Source organism: Micropterus salmoides, unplaced genomic scaffold (assembly GCF_014851395.1).
Source record: "Micropterus salmoides isolate LMB-PRFRI ecotype aquatic unplaced genomic scaffold, ASM1485139v1 Ms_hic_scaffold_12, whole genome shotgun sequence".
Taxonomy (NCBI): Eukaryota; Metazoa; Chordata; class Actinopteri; order Centrarchiformes; family Centrarchidae; genus Micropterus; species Micropterus salmoides.
In genome coordinates, this window is record NW_024040263.1 from 15,584,843 (window position 1) to 15,606,533 (window position 21,691).

At 39.5% G+C, this 21,691-nt stretch overlaps 1 protein-coding gene across 5 annotated transcripts in view; it reads right to left on the bottom strand.

The window, feature by feature from the left end:
- The window catches only part of grin2bb (glutamate receptor, ionotropic, N-methyl D-aspartate 2B, genome duplicate b), a 103,178-nt gene extending 93,989 nt beyond the window's left edge, over positions 1–9,189 (bottom strand). The window contains exons 1-3 of one of the 5 annotated variants that reach the window (XM_038713614.1): positions 8,855–9,189; positions 3,752–3,879; positions 3,020–3,248 (exon numbers count right to left, since the gene is read on the bottom strand). In XM_038713614.1, the coding sequence (XP_038569542.1) occupies positions 3,020–3,028 (9 nt within the window). In that variant the 5' untranslated portion in view covers positions 3,029–3,248; positions 3,752–3,879; positions 8,855–9,189. Of the gene's footprint in view, positions 1–3,019; positions 3,249–3,751; positions 3,880–7,047; positions 8,395–8,421 lie in introns of those variants that run through there. The other 4 variants (XM_038713613.1, XM_038713616.1, XM_038713617.1 and 1 more) reach the window with 4 other exon arrangements.
- Between the last annotated feature and the right edge of the window lie 12,502 nt (positions 9,190–21,691).

A 21,691-nucleotide genomic window follows, 5' to 3' on the forward strand; every position in this document is an offset into this window, starting at 1 on the left:
ACAGCATAGATAAAAATCATGAATAAAGTTGAGGCTGCCTCACAGTAACGTTACTGTAAGGCAGCTGGGTTAACGTTAGCACATCACTCAAGTGACACATCCGAGGCAGCGTGAAAGAAGGGAGCAACGTTAATTGTACAACATAGTTTAAGATTCAGCTTAACAGATTGCACTTGACTTCATTCAGACTACTAACTACAGATGGCTGATTCGTTGGAACTTGATTTTTTGTTAATGTTTTTTGTATAAGCTGTTTTAGAGAAGCCCCCAAAACAATTATTGGGAAAAACAACTAAACTTAATAACATTCAGAACATGAAGATAGAATTTACAATTGCAATGCAGGTCTGTTGTATTAAGCTAGAATGATGCTTCTGGAAAGAGCTCCCAGAAGAGCTGAGGTGCACACCCCCAAAATCTCAACAATGCATTGCACAGACCTGCACGTCAAGCAAGCTGATTGGTTGCTCCATCTCCTGTCAAGAGGCAGGTTCGAAACGGTGAAATAAAAAAAATAAACACCACACAAGTATAAATGAAAGGGCTACGCGAACGACCTCTGTGCTCTTTGCCTATGTGCAGAGAACTGGCAACCCAGTTAATGATAAATTCTTATTTCTTTTAGATTGTTTGTGTGAATCATTTCTTGAAAAAATGCATGGATGACGGCGGCATTCCTGAGGCATTGTGTAACTACTTCTCTCCCTCTCTCGCTCTCTGAGTAACAACTGGCTGTTCAGCACCTGTAATCCTTCAACGACTCAATCAGCATTTGTAAAGCTGGTCACGTGAGGCTCGTATCCAAAACTGTCTGTGAGCGCCAGCGTCAACATCTCGACGCCCATATATTCACGGCACTTCAATGCCGCCACTCTGTTCACGCTCCACCGATCACAACAGGGGCCATTCTGCCTGCCTGACAAGAAAGCCAGCACTCGGATCCCGTAATCCCCTCTACCCAACCCACTCTCCAAAGACTTGCAGCATCACGACGCTGCAACAACACGCCCCACCTAGGCCTTGTTGCTTACGCACTCAGAGCTACATCTGTCTATACAAAGCTGCCTCCTTCATCCACTGTCAGTGAAGCTCCTTCTGGATTTGCAGCCTGCGCCTGGGTCTTTGCCTGTCTCTTTTTCTGTCTGCCACACCTTAACCCCTTGCTTGCCCCTCTGACATGTTCTTTCCCCTTGTTTTTTTTAGATAGGAAATCTGCCCTAGAAACAGAGTTCACATGCAGCCAATACCCAACTGTTGAGACTGAAGATGAAGTTTTGATTTGAAATATTGTGGTGAGGAATTCAGAGGCTGTAGAGTGCAGTGTCTCTGCAGCATATGTGAGCAAAGAAATGAATGCAGTAGGTCTGCTCAGTGTTAAAGCTGTTGTGTTGTGAGGGAGGGACAAAACCAGCTTTCACACACCTCCTCTAAGTCACGCTTCAACAAAGAGGAGCATCATAATTAGATAGTTACATCAGATCCTGATTCGGTGGATGCAAATGGGGAAAGGCTCAGTTTAGATTTGTGAGCATTAACTAGTCTCACCCAAAGCTAAAAACCAATCCAGCCAAGAATCTAATCCGCGATGCCACCAAGAGACAAATCTTGGACTTGCTCCATTGGCAGCAGCCGGACACTGTAGCAGAACGCAGGATTTTGCACATTTTCTGTTCACACAGACACGATGAAAATTAAAAGTTCAAACACACTCTCCGCTGGTCTAAAAGTTCATTCTGTGCTCATGAACGGCATGTGTGAACTATCCCTTTGAGCTCTTTGTCACACTGCCTCTTAGAGTCTTTCCTTTATCTTTACATGTCCCTCCAACTTTTTAATGTGCCTTTTATCAAACTCCTGAGCGACTGCTGAAAGGAGCACAAGCTCAGCAATAAAATAGGCTCTGGCTTCCCCACTCTCTTGCTTTATATGGTTACTATTGTCTAGACCTGTTTTCCCTTGTGAAGCGGCACAACTCGTCGTTTTGATAGGCTTATTGAAGCTACAGGCTCGTTAACCCTTATCTCAACACATTCACAAAGCACCGCGAGAAAGAACGTGTGACGAAAGAGGACAGTTTGCCTTTTAGCACTATGAATGTTTTTCCCTCCCTCAAGAATTGCCAAAGGCTTCTACACATACATTTAAACATAAAGATTTATTAACATATGCTGGACTTTATTTGTCAAACTATTTACTAATGAATTTTTACTAACTTTGAAAAAATCAACAAAAAACGCTCCCATCCAATCCTGGAAAAAGACAAAGAAATTCCTCTACAACTTTTTGTTTAGAACCAATTATTCCCTATTAGTATTCCCTTTAGACGGTAGCAATAAAATATTTCTTGTAAATCTCAACTTAAACATTAATGTGATCAAATCAAACCAAAGCTATTTGCCACAGTCCAGAGCCACAATCATATCATCATAACAGGCACCTTCTGAGCAACAGGGGAACATATGTAAATCTGTTTTTTTTTCTGAATAATTATCAGCAGAAACATTTTTCTTTTATCAGGGAGCAGCATAAAGAAGTTGATTTGTCTTGAACTTTTTGTACGCGACGCAGAGCACAAATCATTGGCAGAGAGACTAATCCTCGCTGTTTGTGAGTTTCCAGAATCTCGTACTGTTACTAAATAGGACATCAACAGGAGAATTCGCATGGCAGAGCATCCCCGCAAAACTAGATGTAGGCCTATCAGGTAAAGTTATGTAGCCTATAATTTTAACTTAAGTTAAATAGGCTACAGCTGTATAGCGCACAGAAGCCGTTGCCTTGGTTACTATCGCCTGCCGTTTACTCGGTGGCTTCGGCAGACTAAGCTGGATGCAGCGTGTGGGAGAAGTAGATAAACAAAAAGCAAGACAAGCAAACAAAATATATCACAACCACTTTTGAAAAAACAAGTTCAATGTTCAGCTGAAATTTACCTCAGCAAATAAAGTGGATTTTTGGAGAAAAGTTTCAGTATATGCTCACAGACACCACAAATACAATTCTGGGATCAATGGCCTACCTTGAACATTGCCAGCCCGGATCTCCTCTCTACTCTTCAGAACTGGCATGATGGAGTGATCTGGGATTCGACTCCTCCTCTCATAGCCTCGGATGAAGGGATGGTAGACAGATGAAGTCACGCACAGAAGACTGAAGTGGGGTCTTACAGGTTGAGGGATGAGCGGTCTTGGTTTGGGAGAGGGCGGAGCTGGGCGATGCTAGGGCCTTATCAGTGTGGGGGAAGACGACTGTGCAATAATGTGTACAAAATTTAGAATAATTAACATTAAACCATTCATTAAAATACTATTAGTGAACACATGAGGACTGTATTTTGAGGTGTGCGGTGAGTTGCTGAGAAAAAATGATTTTACATTTTTAGAAAGAGGCCAAAATAGATGAATCTGCAGAGAAGCAGATCCAACCTTCTTAAAGTTGACTATCAAGTCAAAATGTCACCATGTCTGTGAACTCAATAAAGAAACTAAAAGATGATGGATGGTGAGTGATGGAGGGACGCTCTTTCCTTCGCCTCTTCCCATCCGATTCTCTTTCCACTTCCTCCAACGCTGGTGATACAGCTCGACGAGGTCTCCTCCCAGAAGTCTGTGAGCGTGTGAACGCAGTTGCCGTGGAGATGAGCAGCAGTGTGTCTGTGTGTCTGTGTGTGTGTGTGTGTGCGCTTGTGTGTGTGTGTGTGTGTGTGTGTGTGTGTGTGTGTGTGTGTGTGTGTGTGCGCGCGTGTACGTACTCCTCTTCTTCTTCTTCTTCCCTCCCTTCCTTCCTTCTTCTTCAGCTTTCTTTCACTCCTTGCCTTTGGTTGCTTTAGCCAGTCATGATCAATTTGCCAGTCCGCTCTGCGCTCTTCTCTTTCTCAGTCTGAAGGGGAGAAGAAGAGAAAGTCAGATGGCAGAGTATGGCTGTGGATAGATGTGTTGTTGGTGAAGGCTGAATGTCACTGTGTACACAAGCCAATTGCCTCTGAGGTCAAGGCTTAACTCAGTCAATCCGCTGTGTCTACATGCCCCCTTTCACTGCAATCTGAATGTGCTGAATGCTGTTGCCTAGAAATATTACTGTGCTATTTCTTTTATAGAAGATGCTCACGTTGCATGTTTTATACTTACTAGTGTGTCTTAAACTGTGGGTCCCAACATGATATCCTGATATGCACATATTAGGTTAGTCATTAGAGATTTTGCCATATTGTTTATATCAAAGTACCCCTTCTTTAATATCTCTGGTAATATTGGGGAACTTGTAATATTGGGGCACTTAAACTGCTTTATGGCTTGATTTGCTTTTTATATGTTTGCTGCATCAATGGGAATTACCTCAACTTGTCAGGTACTCAATTTCCCAGGTTTCCCCAAAATGGACATTCTGGTTATTTTATCATCAAAAATAAAAAATTTTCCAAACAAATTACCATCTAAGAATATAAAATTGCATACACTGTGACAGATTTTATCCATATCACCCACTCCTAATGTTTCTCTGTACTTATTTCGGACTTTTATTCATTTGTTTTCACAGATTTAAAAAACATGGCTCTCCCTTGCACTGGTATTTCCTGATATTGTGTGTTACTGGGATGTTTCCCCATGATTTTTCACTCAGTAAATAGTAACTAATCTCACAAGGTTTGACATGTGAGATGTTTGAATTTGTGTCTAATATATATATTTGTGCCTTTAATGATACTGGGCTAATGTAGATTATATGGTGGTTAATTATGGTCCATTGGTCAATTTTGTATCGCAAAATAAAAAAATCTCCCACAGTCATCTGAAAACCTTTGGGATGGCTGTTGGTTGGACAAAAAAATACATTGTAAGACATCATCTTGGACTCCAGGGAAAGTGTGATGGCTATTTTTCATCTATTTTCTCATTTTTATAGACCAAATGATCAATTGATCAAGAAAATAATCGACATATTAATCAATATTGAACATTATTGTTAGTTACAGCCATAGTAATGTATGTTCTGTCTAATGTTTCATCCTCCAGCTCTTTAGCAGATCAAGGGAGTTGTCATTATACACATTTATATGCTCACAGGGAAATGTGGGTGTGTTTATCTGTGTATTTTGAGGAAGTCGGCTATGTAGGTATACACGATTTAGCCTTAAGAAAATTGTCGGAGGATATCTGCACGTGTAGAATTTTAATCCTGTCTGGCAGTGAATGAATTATTCATTCAACAAATTTTATTTACCAAAATCCATCTTTCTCTCTCACTCCCTCAAAGTCTAATTATTTCTGACTCTCATAGTAATATTAAAATGACACTGATAGCTTGACTCATGCAGAATATTGCTGTATATCCTTAAAAACTCCCTAGAATAAAACAACTGAATAAGATTTATTTGTTTGCTTGGTTTCCTCACTATGTCATGTATCAACAGTTTTTTTTTTTAAGATAATGAATTATGTTATTTGGTTACTTTTATTTTTACTGAAGCCAAGGTTTAAATGCATGTATGTATCTCAATTCCTTAATTTATCAAAATCAAAATGTGTGGCAAATATATATTTTTTGTCCAGGTGAAACAAGACAAGGACCATGTTTTTCTGGTCAGTACAACTTTTTTATTTATTATTTGGTTTAGGGAAAGCAGCGTTTTGATGTGAATTAAACTAACTTGTGTTCTTGATATGCTAGGCATCTAAAGATCTCAGCAATCAGTCTTAATACTTGTCTTCATTAGGCTGAAACCCAAGAGGTGAGTATGCCCTTTGTTATGCTATGTTTGCACATGAATGTCAAGAAACCTGAGGATATTTTTAAACAGTAAGTGACAGCAGAACATCTTAAGACACTTAAACAGTGTGTGTTGTTAAGGTCAGGTCTTGAATGACAGGAATCACCTTCTTTAGAAAGATTTCAGCATGGGCAAAAGATACAGACTTCACTCGGGAAATGTTCAATAATTTGCTTTTTATGTGTGAAACAATTAAGAGTGACTCAATTTGTTCTTGCTTTGTTTAATAGTTAAGTTAATTAACAATTTCAATTCAAAGTAAGACTTCTGGTTATAAAAAGGCTAACAGCATCAGCTCACTAAGGCAACACATGATGCACTCTGAGACAGAAAGCCTAGTATATCATATATGGTGTACAGTGTGCTCATTAAGGTCATGCTGAAGAGTTTGATACAGTAAAGCTGCTGTATGAGTCACAAGAGATCTGTGATTCACGAGATCTGTTGCAGATCCATCGAGCAGAACAAGAAATGTAATGGAGGAGGAGGAGGAGGAGGAGGAGGAGGAGGAGGGCATCAGCATAGCATTGGCTAACAAACCTCAACCAACTGAAAAGGCACAATAAGGAGAGGAAGAGGACAAAAATTAATGCATATAAATGCATGCACCTGCACACTGCACTCAACTAATTGAGAAAGGCAACTTGACTAATTGAGAGAGCGGATGGAGAGAGATTTTAGCAAATTAACTAATTGAGAGTGTTGAAGCTGCTGTCTGCCATGAATTAGAAATCACCCTTGAGTGATAAATCTCTCTTGCTTAAAATCACCATTGAGAGAAGTGATAGTGCATGAAATCCTTAGAGATACACCAGTAAATATATAGAAAATGGATAAAGATCAAATTCATGGCCTGATAGAAAACCAATTAGTCACAGCAGGGTGAAGAAAGGTTTAGGAGTATAAGCAAATGTGGTGAAAAATATAAAACAAATTACCCTTCACAAAGAACCTGCTCATGAAAGTTCATGCAGAACATCTATCAGTATCATGCAGACATTCAAATGCACACACACACACACACACACACACACACACACACACACACACACACACACACACACACACATACACACACTGCCTGATTAGCTGTACTTTTGCACTCACACTCACACACACATACACACACACACACACACACATACACACACACACACTGCCTGATTAGCTGTACGTTTGCACTCACACACAGATTCAGTGCACACACCTACTACTGTTCATGCATGTGCATACACTTAGTTGCGAAGAGGAAGTGGGTGCTATATTAATTCACTACTCACCTAATTAACTCTTTTCTGTAACACATAATTTATAGACTGTAGTGGAGATGTTTTACAGAGGAGCAGAGTTGAGACACAAAAGCAAAGACAGAGCAAAACGAGTGGTCCTTCATATTCCTTCACGATGACATCCCACTCTCAGAACAAGAAAGAGGTATTTATTAAGCCACTTTATCAGTCCATAAGAAAAGGGGAAAGCAGACTAAAGTGGCTGGTGTGGGCCTACGCTACTGGGTGTAATTTTTCACCTTAATGCTGAGCGCACAGTCAATTTTAGGTAGATGTCCATGGATATATGGGCTAAAAACAAATAATCTAGCAGTGGCTTTAAAACAGCGCTCCCAAAAAGGTGTGTCAGTGACAAGTAGAGACGAAGCATCAAATACAACGTAAAGAAAGAAGGAAAATGTGACAGAGCAAAAGAGAGGGGTAGTGATGAGATGGGATGTTATATTCTATCTATGTTTAATCTGTCTATGAGTCTGTCTCTATTGACAACCTGCACACTGTCGATTATACCTCAAATCCACCGCAAGGCATTACCCACTTAATCCACTGTTTGGCATCCAACTAATGCCAACTGGTCTCTCTTGCCTGATAGGAGGACGAGAATGAATACAAGTGGAGGGGGAAGAGCTTCAGAAATGAAAAATGGACGGTTTTGGATGAAAACCGACCAAAATGAGGGAAGCGAAAATTGAAAACATGCAGAAGCACGAGGATTCAATTCTGAAAAATATTTTGATGATAATAAGGAGGGTATTTAGGTTTTAGGGTTGTGTGTGTGTGTTGGGAGGATTGTGTGAGAAGGGTCAGTAAAAAGAACTAATGGCTGCTGATGGACTGGCAGAATGAAAATGAACACAAATCAAGCATGAAATGAGATACACTCTTAATGACTTGAGATGGCCATTAGCTCCAAACTTTGAATGCAGCTCAATAAATAACATGAAGAGAATCTCATGTAGTTTACACAAAATTTTTAAATTTTGCCAAATTGACATCAAAAATAAAAAGGACGCCAAAGTGCCTGTAAATAAATTTCATTCTCCCTTAGGACTAAACAAAATGTTTCTTCACAACAGGTTGCAAAACAAATTGATGTCTTTATCAAATGGAAAAGGGGACATGACAAGTGGACAGATAAAAAGATTTCTCAAAGACAACAATTAAAAATGGGCACACGTTGCCATGATGAGAAGAACAGATGAGGAGGAGACCAGACCAATATTGACTCACAGAACACTGTCTTTTTAGGCATAGTTTAGTGTGCGAGTGCATGTGTGTGTTGATGTGTGTTTTATGTATACGTAAAGCACACACAAATACACACAGACAGACAGATAGACAGACACTAAACGAAAGTTAACCTACCTAGAGTAACATTTAAGAATCCCGCAAGAGTGTGATGCAAAGAAAATGGGTGTGGAGGGACCAAAAGAGAAGGAAAGGGGGGGGAAAAAAGAGTCATTCATGAGGATTTTTTTAGTTGTCTTTGAAGAAAATTCATCCAAGTTCAAATAACATCAGACTTTAGAGATAGAAAGAGGTGTAGGATGGTGGATGATGAACTGATGGCAGCAGTTAGAGATGAAATGGCTATAAGGGACTGACAGGTATGAGATGGTTTGGTGAAAGGGAGGGAAGAGCGGAGAGGAGGAAAGAAAGGACAAAAATGAAAACAAAACTCCTCCCTGCTTTCTCTTTTTTCTCACTCATAAATAGAAGAAATTATACACCAGGTAGATGGAGAAATAGATGAGAAGGCAAATGATGGACAGAGAGACTATATGAAAAGATGAAGCACCTCCCAGCACCGCGATGAGGAATAAGAAAAATATAAAACGAAAGAAAAAATGGAATACTCCAAAGCCTTCCGTTTTTGCTCTGTTTAGTGAGGCGAGGGGGGCTGTCAGTTATATCCCCCTCTCTCTGCAACTGGTCAGTCTTCCTTTTTATCTTCTGTCCTCCTCAAAGCAAGAAGCCACCTTCCCTTCAGATGAGCTGTAACCCTTTGCCAACACAGCTGTTAGACATGGCATTCAGGCTGGCTGCGTGGTGGGGTGCTGCTACCCAAAGATACAGAGCGTGGAGCCGAAACACACCTCTGGCTGGTATAGAGCGCAGAGCACAACTCAAACTGCACTCGCTTGCTCTCATCCCCCTCCTCTAGAGAGAGAGGAGGAGGGAGAGAGAGAAAGCCACAGACAGAGAGAGACGGAGAGAGAGATGTGTAGGTGGGTCCCTCTATAGGATTGTGAATTAGAGATGCTACAGTAAAGAAGGGCTGCTGCAACAATTGTCAAGCAAATTGTTTCAATAAAGAAAGCAATGGCTCCCTCTATTGTTACGCAGTGCTCAGATATTAAAATAAAATTGTCAACTGTGAGGTTTAGTTAGAGATTGATTACTTAGAGAATACAATGAAACCAATATATCTTTCTAAAAGACGTTTTTCTTATTTAAAGCATGGATGTTATTATGTCAGCTGATGTTATTTTTTGTAGTGAGAAATTATTATTAGTTCATACCAGCCTATAAATGGCTAATCTGCTACATCCCGGATCACTTCTCATTACCCAAACCTGCCTTGATCATGTTGAAAAAACAAATGTTAATTTATTTGTCATTTAATCCAAATACCAACAATGGTCCCAGCAACATTTCAGTAACGGTGAACTGTATTTTACACTGCATTCTCTCACTTTCTCTATACTTGGTTTACACTTCCATCAAAATCTGAAACCTGGTAAATTCTCTTTAGTAACAAACTTATAATAAATGTACTCTTCAGTTGTTTATGAAGATTCTCAGTCATCCAGGTCATAGTTATCCAACGAAGGTTAAAATCAAGGGCAACTGGACTTGGACTTGGACTGGACCTTATCCAAAAGACTTCTTCAGTTCTGACTGACTGGCAGGGAAACTCAGCTATTTAACCTCAGTGGGGTCGTTGGCCCGGGTCATCGATACCGCTGGTTCGTTAGTGTTCCTTGTTGCTGTGACGACAGTCGTTACAGTCGTTAAGACTACCTGTGGCCAAGACTGAACGACCATCGTTGGTATCTTCACCTGAGGCCAATTGGTTACGTTTGTTGAGTTTCCTGGGAAGAGATGAAAAGACAGCATTGTAAGTGGGGGATAAGTGGTGGCGTAGACCCCCTCCCTGTTCAATGACGGCTTCTCAACCCTGGTGTAGATGGCTTCCTTGACACCTCTTTCAAACCATCCATCTTCTCTGTCTAAAATGTGCACCCGGTGGTCCTCAAACGAGTGTCCTCTGTCCTTCAGATGTAAGTAGACTGCAGAGTCTTGACCTGAGGAGTTGGCCCTTCTGTGTTGAGCCATGCGTTTGTGTAGTGGTTGTTTAGTCTCCCCAATATACAGGTCTGTGCATTCCTCACTGCATTGAACCGCATACACTAGATTGCTTTTCTTGTGTTTGGGTGTGCGGTCTTTGGGGTGGACCAAAGACCACTGTCTTAGTGTGTTCTTGGGTTTAAAAAACACAGGGATGTTATGTTTGTTGAAAATCCTCCTGAGTTTCTCTGATACTCCAGACACGTATGGAATCACAATGTTGTTGCGTTTGACCTTCTTTTCCTCCTCCCCTGTAGTTTTGTTCTTCTTGGATCTTGTGGCTGTTTTCACAAAGGTCCATTTAGGGTATCCACAGGCTGTAAGTGCCCCCTTCAGGTGGTTCTGTTCCTTCTCTCTGGCTTGGGCGCTTGTTGGTATGTTTTCCGCTCTGTGGTGTAGTGTTCTCATGACCCCTAGCTTGTGCTCCAGTGGGTGGTGGGAATCGAACAGTAGGTATTGGTCTGTGTGTGTGGGTTTTCTGTAAACACCAATCTGCAGGCTCCTGTCCTCTTCAATGTGTACAGCGCAGTCCAGGAAGGCCAAACTGTTGTTGTGAACATCTTCTCGTGTGAACTTGATGTTACTGTCCAGTATCTTCAACCAAGTCCAGTTTCCCTTGATTTTTAAGCTTTGTTGGGTACTCTTCAGTTGTTGAGCTAAGTACATTTACTTGCTTGAAGTGGAAAAAAATTGGTTCCAGTGCTCTCCATTTACGTTTTAGCCCCCGTTAATGCTTAGTAACTTGCCATAATCATAACCATTTATGCAGAACTAGTTCAACATTTCAAAAGTTTGCTGACTGGCGCTTTAATACTTCTCTTCTTCAAGATCCCGATTTTGACAGCCAAATCAAAAGAGAGTGGAGATCTTTCCTAGAAAGAAATGATTCCCCTGGGTCATCTCCAACTCTTTTGTGGGAAACAGGAAAGGCTGTTCTAAGCGGAAAAATAATATAATTCTTTCAAGGAAAAAAAACAAGAAGCTGAACTGGAATAAAAAAATCTAATAACTTGAAAACATTAATACAACCAACCCGACAGAGGATAACCAAAATGAATTAAGAAAAAATACATCTCTGCTAAATGAAAGTGTGAATGGGCGAACTCAATTTATGATACAAAGGCTCAGACAAGAACATTTCCACCCCAAAAATTAATGTGGTAAGTACGTGACAAATCAAATCAAACAAAAACAAAGAAAAATCTCTATCATTAAGGACTCAGCAGGGACGCCTACCAATTCACCAGATGAGATAAATGAAATCTTTCAAAAATTTTATAGCAATTTCTACTCATCAGAAATTGACCCACGTCAAGAGGACTCATTTCTTAATAGTATTGATTTACCACAATTTAATTAAAATCAAACCAGATGACTTCATTCATCAGTAACTCAACTCAAATTTAAGCCTAATAATAAAGCACCTGGAACGGACGGCTTCCCTGGTGAGTTCTATAAATATTTCTGGCCCATAATAGCTCCACTTTATAAACAGTCTCCGTGTGTTGCTGTGTGCGTGTTGGTCTTTAATGAAACCAATTTGATCTGGATGGATTATGGAAGCGATGACTTTTTTACTCTGTGGGCTAGTGCTTTGCTGATGATTTTTATGTTTATATTGATGAGAGATATGGGGCGGTAACTTGATTGTAAAGTTGCATTGGTTTTATGAGGAGTGAAATTATGGCTGTGTCAAAATTAGCTGGAAATTTAGAATTGTCTTTTGTTTCAGTTATCATCCGGTTAACTTAATGCATTACTCATCATTACAAGAAGCAAGAACCATCATATACTTAAAAGGCTTTGGATAAGGTAAACTGGAATATCACAATCAGACAAGACAATATCCATACTATCAAATAAATGGGAGATAGACTTATCTATCACTCCTGATGCCGACTTCTGGAGCCAAATTTGCAAAAACATCTGTTTCATGACAAAGAATGCTAACCTACAACTCATACAATATAAGGTACTCCACAGAATTCATTACACTGGGCAAAGATTGTTTAAAATGGGATTCACATCCAAAACTTGTTCACATTGCGCACAAAATAACCCTGATAATTATATTCACGCCACCTGGAACTGCATACCAATTAAACAATTTTGGAAAGACACTACATCATTATCCATTTTCCTGGGTTGCCACATCCCCACTATCACCTTCCCTCTGCTTACTGGGAGACATATCAACAATCAATCTGGAAAACAAGGAAAACAATAGATTACTCCTTGTGGCCTAACTATTGCCAAGAAAATCATCCTCATGAACTGGAAAACAAGGACCGCCATACATATAACACATTGGAAAAACTTACTGATAGAGTACATATCTATGGAAAACTTATCTGACCCCATCACCAACATCCCAATAGACCCACACTCAACCTGGACATCACTTATTAAATTCATTCAATCCTGATTCCATTGTTTTTGCCTGATCAACCAACTATATCAGACACAAAGTGTGTTTTAACAATATCTTCTATCATCAGGGAAAGGGGAAACATTAGGCAGAAGGGAGGACAAGGAAAAATAAGGGGGAATAGAAAGAATAATTTATATATTGCTGTATCGAGCTGCTTTTCTTTGACTCAGTTCATGCTAATTTATTTATTAGTTATTTGTTTACACTCCATTTTCTTGCTATTGCTGCTACCATCTATATCACTACATCAAACCTGATTTTATTAATAATGTTATGACTACTATTTCTGTTATCTCAGACATTATTATCTAGACAAAATTATGATATGATGTTTTTATTATTATTATTATATATATATACATAACCACTTAGATATGTGTGACCTTTTTTACAAGTGTGCATGTATGTGCATGTTGTGTGTACATATATATATATAGGTATGTTTATATGTATGCATACGTGTTTATATAGGTGAGTGTACATGTACACATAGCCACTTAGTCTTTTTTATTTTATTATTTATTTATTTATTAAATATACAGCTCTGGAAAAAATTAGAGACCACTCCATATTTGTCTTAAATCAATATCTCTACATGTTTGGCAGCCATTGTATTCCAGTGGCTGTTAAATTCCAACACAGGCACACCTCATTCTACTTAATGAGGTACTGATTAAGTGATCACCTTGCAATGGAAGAATTAATGTGAACTTGTTTTCTTTGCATTTTTTTGAGGTTTGAAAACAATGCATCCTTTGTTATTTTGACTAGTTGTCATTTTCTTAAAATAAATCATCTAAATGACAACATTTTTATTTGAAAATTAGTATAGAAACTGATAATTTTGCCGTGGTCTCTTCATTTTTTCCAGATGCTGCTTGCTCAAAAACTATGTACATTGTCACTTGCAGTGGTGGGGGCGGTGGTGACAACAGTATTCCAATTCTGTTTTTCTTGTTATTTGTATTATTATTAATAACTTTTACTTATACTATTGTTTTGTTCTGATTCTTCTTCTTTCTTTCTTTCTTTCTTCTTTTTCTCCACTAAAAGTGTTTGGGCAGCAAAACTGCTGGATGAAAACTCACCAAAATTTGCAGGTAGGTTCCACCCACTATAACAATCAACTTTATGTTTTTGCAATTATCTTGAAAACAGCTTTGTTTAGAGTCAAACTTATTTCATTGTTGTAATCTCTGGATTCATCTGTATATTTGCTTCAATGGTCTTCTGCTCTAAAAATGTCAAATTATGTGACTTTTTATCACTTTTCTCAAAAACCTATTTTTCGTCCCAGACGGTTTTGCCAATCGACCTGAAACTTTGGCAGGATCATCCACAGACGTTGCTGATCAAACGTTATCAGCCATTGGCTGTGCTGCTGTACATGACTGTACTGCCTGGGCAATATTTCTAGCGCCCCAGAAAAGATCAGTGGATGAACAGGAAGCTAATTTTGCCCCCAAACATAAATATTTATTTTAATTATTTAGTCTATATTTTATATATTACAAGTTATTGTGTATTTTAAACACACATATGCTTAAAAAAGTAATTATTGTTTATTTAAAACATGTTTATTTTAAAAAGAACACTTTCCACCACCAGGGAGGGCAGCGCCCTAGTGCCCTCTATTGGCCAGCTGCCAAGTGCCTGTGTATTACTCTTTTTCTCTTCTAAATCTTTAACTTAAATCCTTTACTCATCAACCATAATGAGCATGCACTACCAAGCTTGAACAGATTATTCCTCTCCTGTACCAGAGCAACCCAGTGCTTTTAATCTGCCCCTCTGTAGGTTTATACTTATAGCAAATTGGTTAGACACACAAAGCGCAACTAGTCTATCATGCAGTACACACAAACATTTAGCACCATTTCATCCATGCGTTTTACACTACCGCCACACTCATTCGGAGCTCCTGCCTGCATCAATCATACATTAGCACCAATCTGTGACACACCAGCGGTTCTTAAAGATTCAGTGTGTAAGTTTTAGTGACATCTAGTGGTGAGGGTTGCAAATTGCACCCCCCCTCCCCCATACTAGCAAGTAGTATAGTTACGGTGCCAGAGACAGGACAAAGATGTCATCTATGAGATATCAGAGAGTTGCCAGTCAAGAAATCAGGTTTCTTTAGATAGATATATGAAGAAATTATATTTACTTAATTATTCAGTAAAACCATATGTATTTTTTTTTTAAATATTATTGTTACTTGTTCATTAATAAACAACAGCCACATCAAAAAATGTAGTGCTACATGATGTCTCATACTCCTGTAATACAGTATTTTACAACTTGGGAGGGTTGGCTCATCTGGACTAACATATCTAGTGCATAAAGTATGACCACTGACAGATAACAGGACAGTGTAAACTCACTGTTTCTGTACCACAGTCCATTATAAACCACATACTGTAATACATGAAGTTTACAAAGGCATTGTCAGGTGAGGATCAAGGCTCCTCTTGCTTTGCTTAATTGGATAAGCAATCTGCAAATCTTTCCAAAATGTCTTTTTAAATGTTTTAAAATACAAGAGAAACACAAAGTAGTATTGATAGCCATAATTTCAGCTTGTGGTAAAACAGTGCAACGTTTTTGATGGGCATTTAGCATGTGAAAGTACAAATTACACATTTGTGTGCACAGTGGGGAAGCACTATCCAAAAAAAAACGTTTTTTTAATGTAAATTCGTAAAGTATTTATTATTGGTCACTTGACCAACATTACAGTTTTATTGCCAATTAACATTACTGATGAGCTGATTGTCTCGTTAGCTTAAGCCAACCCACAGGCTGGAGAATAAGGCAACATGAAATTTATCCAACTACTGTACAAATTGTCAGGGGAAACGGTGCTTATGTCCAGCTTCAATTTGCATCGCTAAAGTCTAACAAACTTAAGTTAATTACCTGTCCAGCAGAAAACAGACAACTTCAGCTCACTTTGAAAACATCTGTCTCACATTATAGCCTTCCATCTGGGAAATACACATCGGTGATTTCTGCCATCATGTCCCGACTCCTCTGACTTCATGGTATATAGGTGTGCTCATTCATTTGAAGTCAGGGTGCCCGCGGGGTCTTAAAGTCTTAAAAGATAATAAATCAATTTTGCGAAAATTAAGTCCATTAAAAAGTATTTAAAAGTCAAGGTATTAAATTTTGAAGATATTTTTTTCAATGTGAAAATCCTGTATGTCCAAAAGTTTGTTTGCTAGAAGTGTAGGTGAACGTATTAATTTATAATACATAGCCAAAAATACTAGACAGGCAGTGAGTAGCGACTGTTATTGCTTTCTGTAACGTTAGGCGCAGGAATCTACTGTGCACCTATTTCACTCTTAAACGCTCCAAAAAATAGATCCGTGCAAACCGGAAAATGATTTACGAATACAACCGACCGTAATCTCCCACCCCGCTGGACCCGCAATGCTAATCGTCCAAAACATAGTCGGAGTGGCGATCAGTAGTAACGTAACCCCGTTGGCCGGTCGCTCTGTGGCCACTTTGAACAGCCACAAACAAGAGCGAGATGCGCCACCAGCAGCGGAATCGGTAAAATGGAAGACAACAGGGAAAATCCAAGGAGCGTGTGGGTTTGGCTAACGTTAGCTGGCTATTTAGCTAAATCGGTGCCTTTTATTGAAACACATTCAACTTTTCATAAAGCCGATGCTCTTGTCCATGTCACTTTTTTTTTCCATTAAACAGCAACAAACTTTATAAATTTTGTGAACTCAGTGTTCTGCATAAACAGATTAGATTAGATAGAGTACCCTGCCCAAAATCAAGGTTGGAGACTATCATGTAGCCTAGAGCATTTTTCTTGCACATAGTTAATGAATAAAAAAACCCAAACTAAAACAGCTGTAACTCGAATTAATATTAGACTAGTGGTAAGTTATATACCATTATATAAAATTATATTGGATATAGTAACATAATGAATATATTAATATCAAACTTACAGTTTACTATTAAATTAACAATATACTTTCAATTTAATGTTATACTAATACAGTCATTTAGACTAGTTCCTCCTCCAGGTTGTGCCTGTGCTACACCGACTACACTACTTACATTATTCATCACTCAGTTTATTCTCTTCATCTTTGTTCCCTCCTGGCCTATTTGAATTTTGTTGTATTGATCAAGTGGATGGTGTAAGTTTTCACACATATTGCAGGCAAGCTCACATTATCTAGTTTAAACCAACTAAAACAACAAAATTACACTATGTTTCACATGATTTGCTGTAATATTGCGTACATAAACGTCATAGCTTATGTAAGACAGTTGCTTTTCGCAGGAAATCTGACCAGTCCTTCACATAGAAAACAGTTGCCCCATACAGGCTGTTATAGGCAACTGAGAAAGTTGGTGAATGCCTCAATTTTTAGGTGGCGTTACAACCTGATGACATATAGGCAATAAACATGTCATAAATATAGTTCAATTCCTTTTAAAACCTCAAAGATGTCCGTTTTAAAGGTATGTGGCTGATTTAATCAGTTACACCTCAGAGTGGCGCAGCAGTCTTAAAATATGTTGAAAAAGTCTTGAAAAGGTCTTAAAAAGGTATTGAATTTTACTTCAGGATTCCTGTATATACCCTGGAAGTGTTTCCCACACATAGGCTTTACTTGGGCGGGCCGCCCAGGTAGATTAATAGCTGCCCAAGTAAATTTGGCGACCTATTTTAAAATCGTTTTTGATTGCAACGCTTCGCAGCGCATATTCGCTCCGCACATCCTCTTGGTTGGTCGGTCGCTCTCTCTCCCCCTCGCTCTCGCAAACAGGGACAACAGACCCCTATGTGAATTAAATGGTTGGTTTTGTAATAAATTTAGCTTATTAAAGATTTTAAGGCAGCACAACGCTGCCACCTCCTTTGTTTACCCGGTCTGGTCCCACATTTAATAAGGACCACTCCAAACCACAAGCTGGTCAGAACCACTTCTACCAATAGGGAGAGGCAGAGGGCCCCCTTTGCCACCAGCGAGGGGTTGCCTGTTTTGCAAAGGGACACCTAACGGGTGTCAATTTACTAAAACCTATTTAAGATAACTCATAAGACTAAGACACAAAACTCTTGACAAGACAACATACAACATCAAAAATGTATAAGCTTAAAACTTATTTGCCCCGGGTCTGACAACAAGACCCACCCGCAGGGAGCGGACATGGAATCTCCTGTAGATCAGGAAGTGCCACAGACACACTCCGTTCAGCTCAAGACCCTGGCTGTGGAGACCCCGCTTGGATTGGCGTTTTGCCGTGGAAGGGTGTGCAGGCTCGTGTAGCTTCCATCCATTCCATTACTAGATCCCGATCCCTCTCTACCTAAAGGAGACGCGTGCCTCCCCTCCTAACACAGGAACAGAGCCCCTGCCTGCTATCTTCACTGCCGGAAACACTAAAAGTTGCAAACAGCACCCTCCCGCCACGTGCCAAAAACCACAGCCACAGACCAAACAGTTCAGTCTCTCTCTCAGGCCCTGTCAGCCTGTTCAACACACCCCTTTATCCCCATCTGATTCTCCCCACCCCCTAACACAGGTGAGAGTAATCAGTCATCACTACAAGAATCCTTCGATTCAAGTGTCAAGGCAAAGGAGACTCTCCCCACATTTATTAATTACAGTATCATTAACACCGCTGCACAAATCTGTCAATGCTGCCATCTGCCTCGACCGGTTGGGGGTGGGGAGAGAGAGAGAGAGAGAGAGAGAGAGAGAGAGAGAGAGAGGGGGGCAGCGGCAGCCTACACAATATACACACACAGAGGTACAGACAGTACAGGTGTTGCTATAGACTAAATGAAAAATGGTATACATAGTAGTATTAATGATAACAATCGTAATGTTAATAATTATAATAACAATTATAATAATAGGACTCGTAACAATAGTTGTTGCAGCAGAGGGCGCCGAGCAGGAACACGGGGGCAGCAGTCGACCTGCAGCCACAGATCCAGACTCTACAGCTCCAGAGCCAGAAAACCTGCAGGAAGTGATAGGACGAGAAAGCACAAGATTACCGGAAAGGGGAGAAGTTGTGTTAGTAACATGCAATAATGGGATGAGGTTGCATACAGAGGGAGAGAAAGTAGAGGAGAGAGGAGCTCAGTGCATCATAGGAAATCCCCCAGCAGTCTAGGCCTATAGCAGCATAACTAGGGGATGATTCAGGACTCACCTGAGCCAGCCCTAACTATAAGCTTTATCAAAGAGGAGCCTACTCTTAAATGTGGAGATGGTGTCTGCCTCCTGAACCCAAACTGGAATCTGGTTCCACAGGAGAGGAGCTTGATAGCTGAACGCTCTGGCTCCTAGTCTACTTTTGGAGACTCTAGGAACCACAAGTAACTCTGCATTCTGGAAGCGCAGTGCTCTGGTGGGGTAGTAAGGTACTATGAGCTCTTTAAGATAAGATAAGTGCCTGACCATTAAGAGCTTTGTAGGTAGGAAGAATGATTTTAAATTCTATTCTGGATTTTACTGGAAGCCAATGCAAAGAAGCTAAAACAGGAGAAACATGATCTCTTTTCCTGTCAGAACACGTGCTGCAGCATTCTGAATCAGCTGAAGAGTCTTAATGGACTTTTTCGAGCAGCCTGATAATAAGGATTTGCAGTAATCCAGCCTAGAAGTAACAAATGCATGGACTAGTTTTTCTGCATCATTTTTAGACAGGATGTTCCTGATTTTCGCAATATTACGCAGGTGAAAAAAGGCGGTCCTTGAAATTTGCTTAATGTGAGACTTAAACGACATGTCCTGATCAAAGATAACTCCAAGATTCCTCACAGTGGTGCTGGAGGCCAGGGTGATGCCATCAAGGGAAACTATATCTTTACATAATGCGTCACGGAGGTGCTTAGGCCCCAGAACAATAACTTCAGTTTTATCTGAGTTTAACATTAGAAAATTACAGGTCATCCAGGTTTTAACATCCTGAAGGCACATTTGAAGTTTAGCTAACTGATGAGTTTCATCTGGCTTGATCGATAGATATAACTGAGTATCATCTGCATAACAATGAAAGCTCATGGAATATTTCCTGATAATATTGCCTAAAGGAAGCATATATAAAGTGAAGAGGATTGGTCCGAGGACAGATCCTTGTGGAACTCCATGACTAACTTTGGCATGCATGGAGGACTCATCGTTAACATGTACAAACTGAAATCGATATGATAAATAGGACTTAAACCAGCTTAGAGCGGTTCCTTTAATGCCAATTAAATGTTCCAGTCTCTGCAATAGGATCTGATGGTCAATGGTATCAAATGCAGCACTAAGATCTAATAAAACCAGTACAGAGACAAGTCCTTTGTCTGATGCAATAAGGAGGTCGTTAGTAATTTTCACCAGTGCTGTCTCTGTGCTATGATGAGCTCTAAATCCTGACTGAAAATCCTCAAATAAACTATTGCTCTGTAGAAAGTCACACAGCTGTTTAGCAGTCTACTGGAGGCAGACTGTTGAAGTTAGCACGCTGTATAACTGGTAGTCAGCAGGTGCGTTCCACATAACTGGCAGACTTTTCTCCGACTTGATATGAAAATAAAAACAGCACTGTCAAGTCAGACACAATCTGCCTCCGGTAGACTGCGTGAGCTTAGAACAATGATCAGGCCTTGCTCCCATGAGGTCTAGTGACATTTTGCAGCGCTGGTGCATGCCTGCCGTGAACTGCATACATCGCGCGGAAGGTAACGCTCTTTTATACTGAGAAAAGAGGTAGATGCAAATTTCGGCAGGTAGCCTACAACATCCGTTTTGCCGAATTATACATTCACTTATTAAGGTCCTTTTAGGACACTTTGCTAATCACATTGTTTGAACGCGGTTAATGCCACGTTTTTGCTGAATCTTAGTAAGTGTAATAATATATTAATGATTCTTAATGTTCATAAAATATATAGTGATCATTTATCACTATTAATGAACCCCACAAAGAATAGTATAGCATTTAAAAGCTGAACTTTAATACGTTGTCATGCAATTCTTGGAAGGCATGTATGCTGTCAATCTGTGGGAAACACTGATTTGTCCAAATGTCGCTTCTCTTCTTACTTCTAATAAACCAGAAGACTACTCAGAGACTGCATATTATTGTTATTATTATTTCCTCTTCTTCTTCTACAGACGCATTTAATGTAGAGACGGGCAGAAGAACGTCCTGATGAGAAACGCACTCTGTAGTGCTGTTTGTCCGTTGTCGACTACGGTAGAAACATGATGACAAATTACAGCGACCTCTATAGAAGGGGGTGCCCGCGGTTATGTAGATAAAAATGGCTCATTCTAAGGTAATAAAAACATAAAGGTTCATTATGTAAGGTCTTTATACACTACTGAAAACATAGTTTAGGATCTTATATTGCATTTCAGTCGACAGATCCTCAGAAATATTACACAACCTTTAATTTGTATACAATTCTGACTTCTCAATTTTTAATGAATTTGGTTAATATTTTAACAAATTCAGTTAAATTTTTAACAATATTTCTTATTTCATTCTTGTTTTTTCTATCTATAAAATAACTAGGATTTAACTAGTTTCAAGAGTGAGAAAGCGTTTACTGGGTGGAGAATCCTTTATTCCGACACACTAAAATGCAGAAATATTAGAAAAAGGTTTTCTGCTTACCTTTTTTATGTGCGCATGTGTCCAGTCTGCCAGCCTTTCATTCATTAAATTATTGTGCAAGAAAAATGCTTTACATGGTAGTTACTCTCTGATTTGTTAACCATTCATGCAGAACAACAAGTTCAACATTTATAAAGTTTTGGTGATTGCATCACTTTGTGTTGTAAAGACATAAGGGCTCAGATT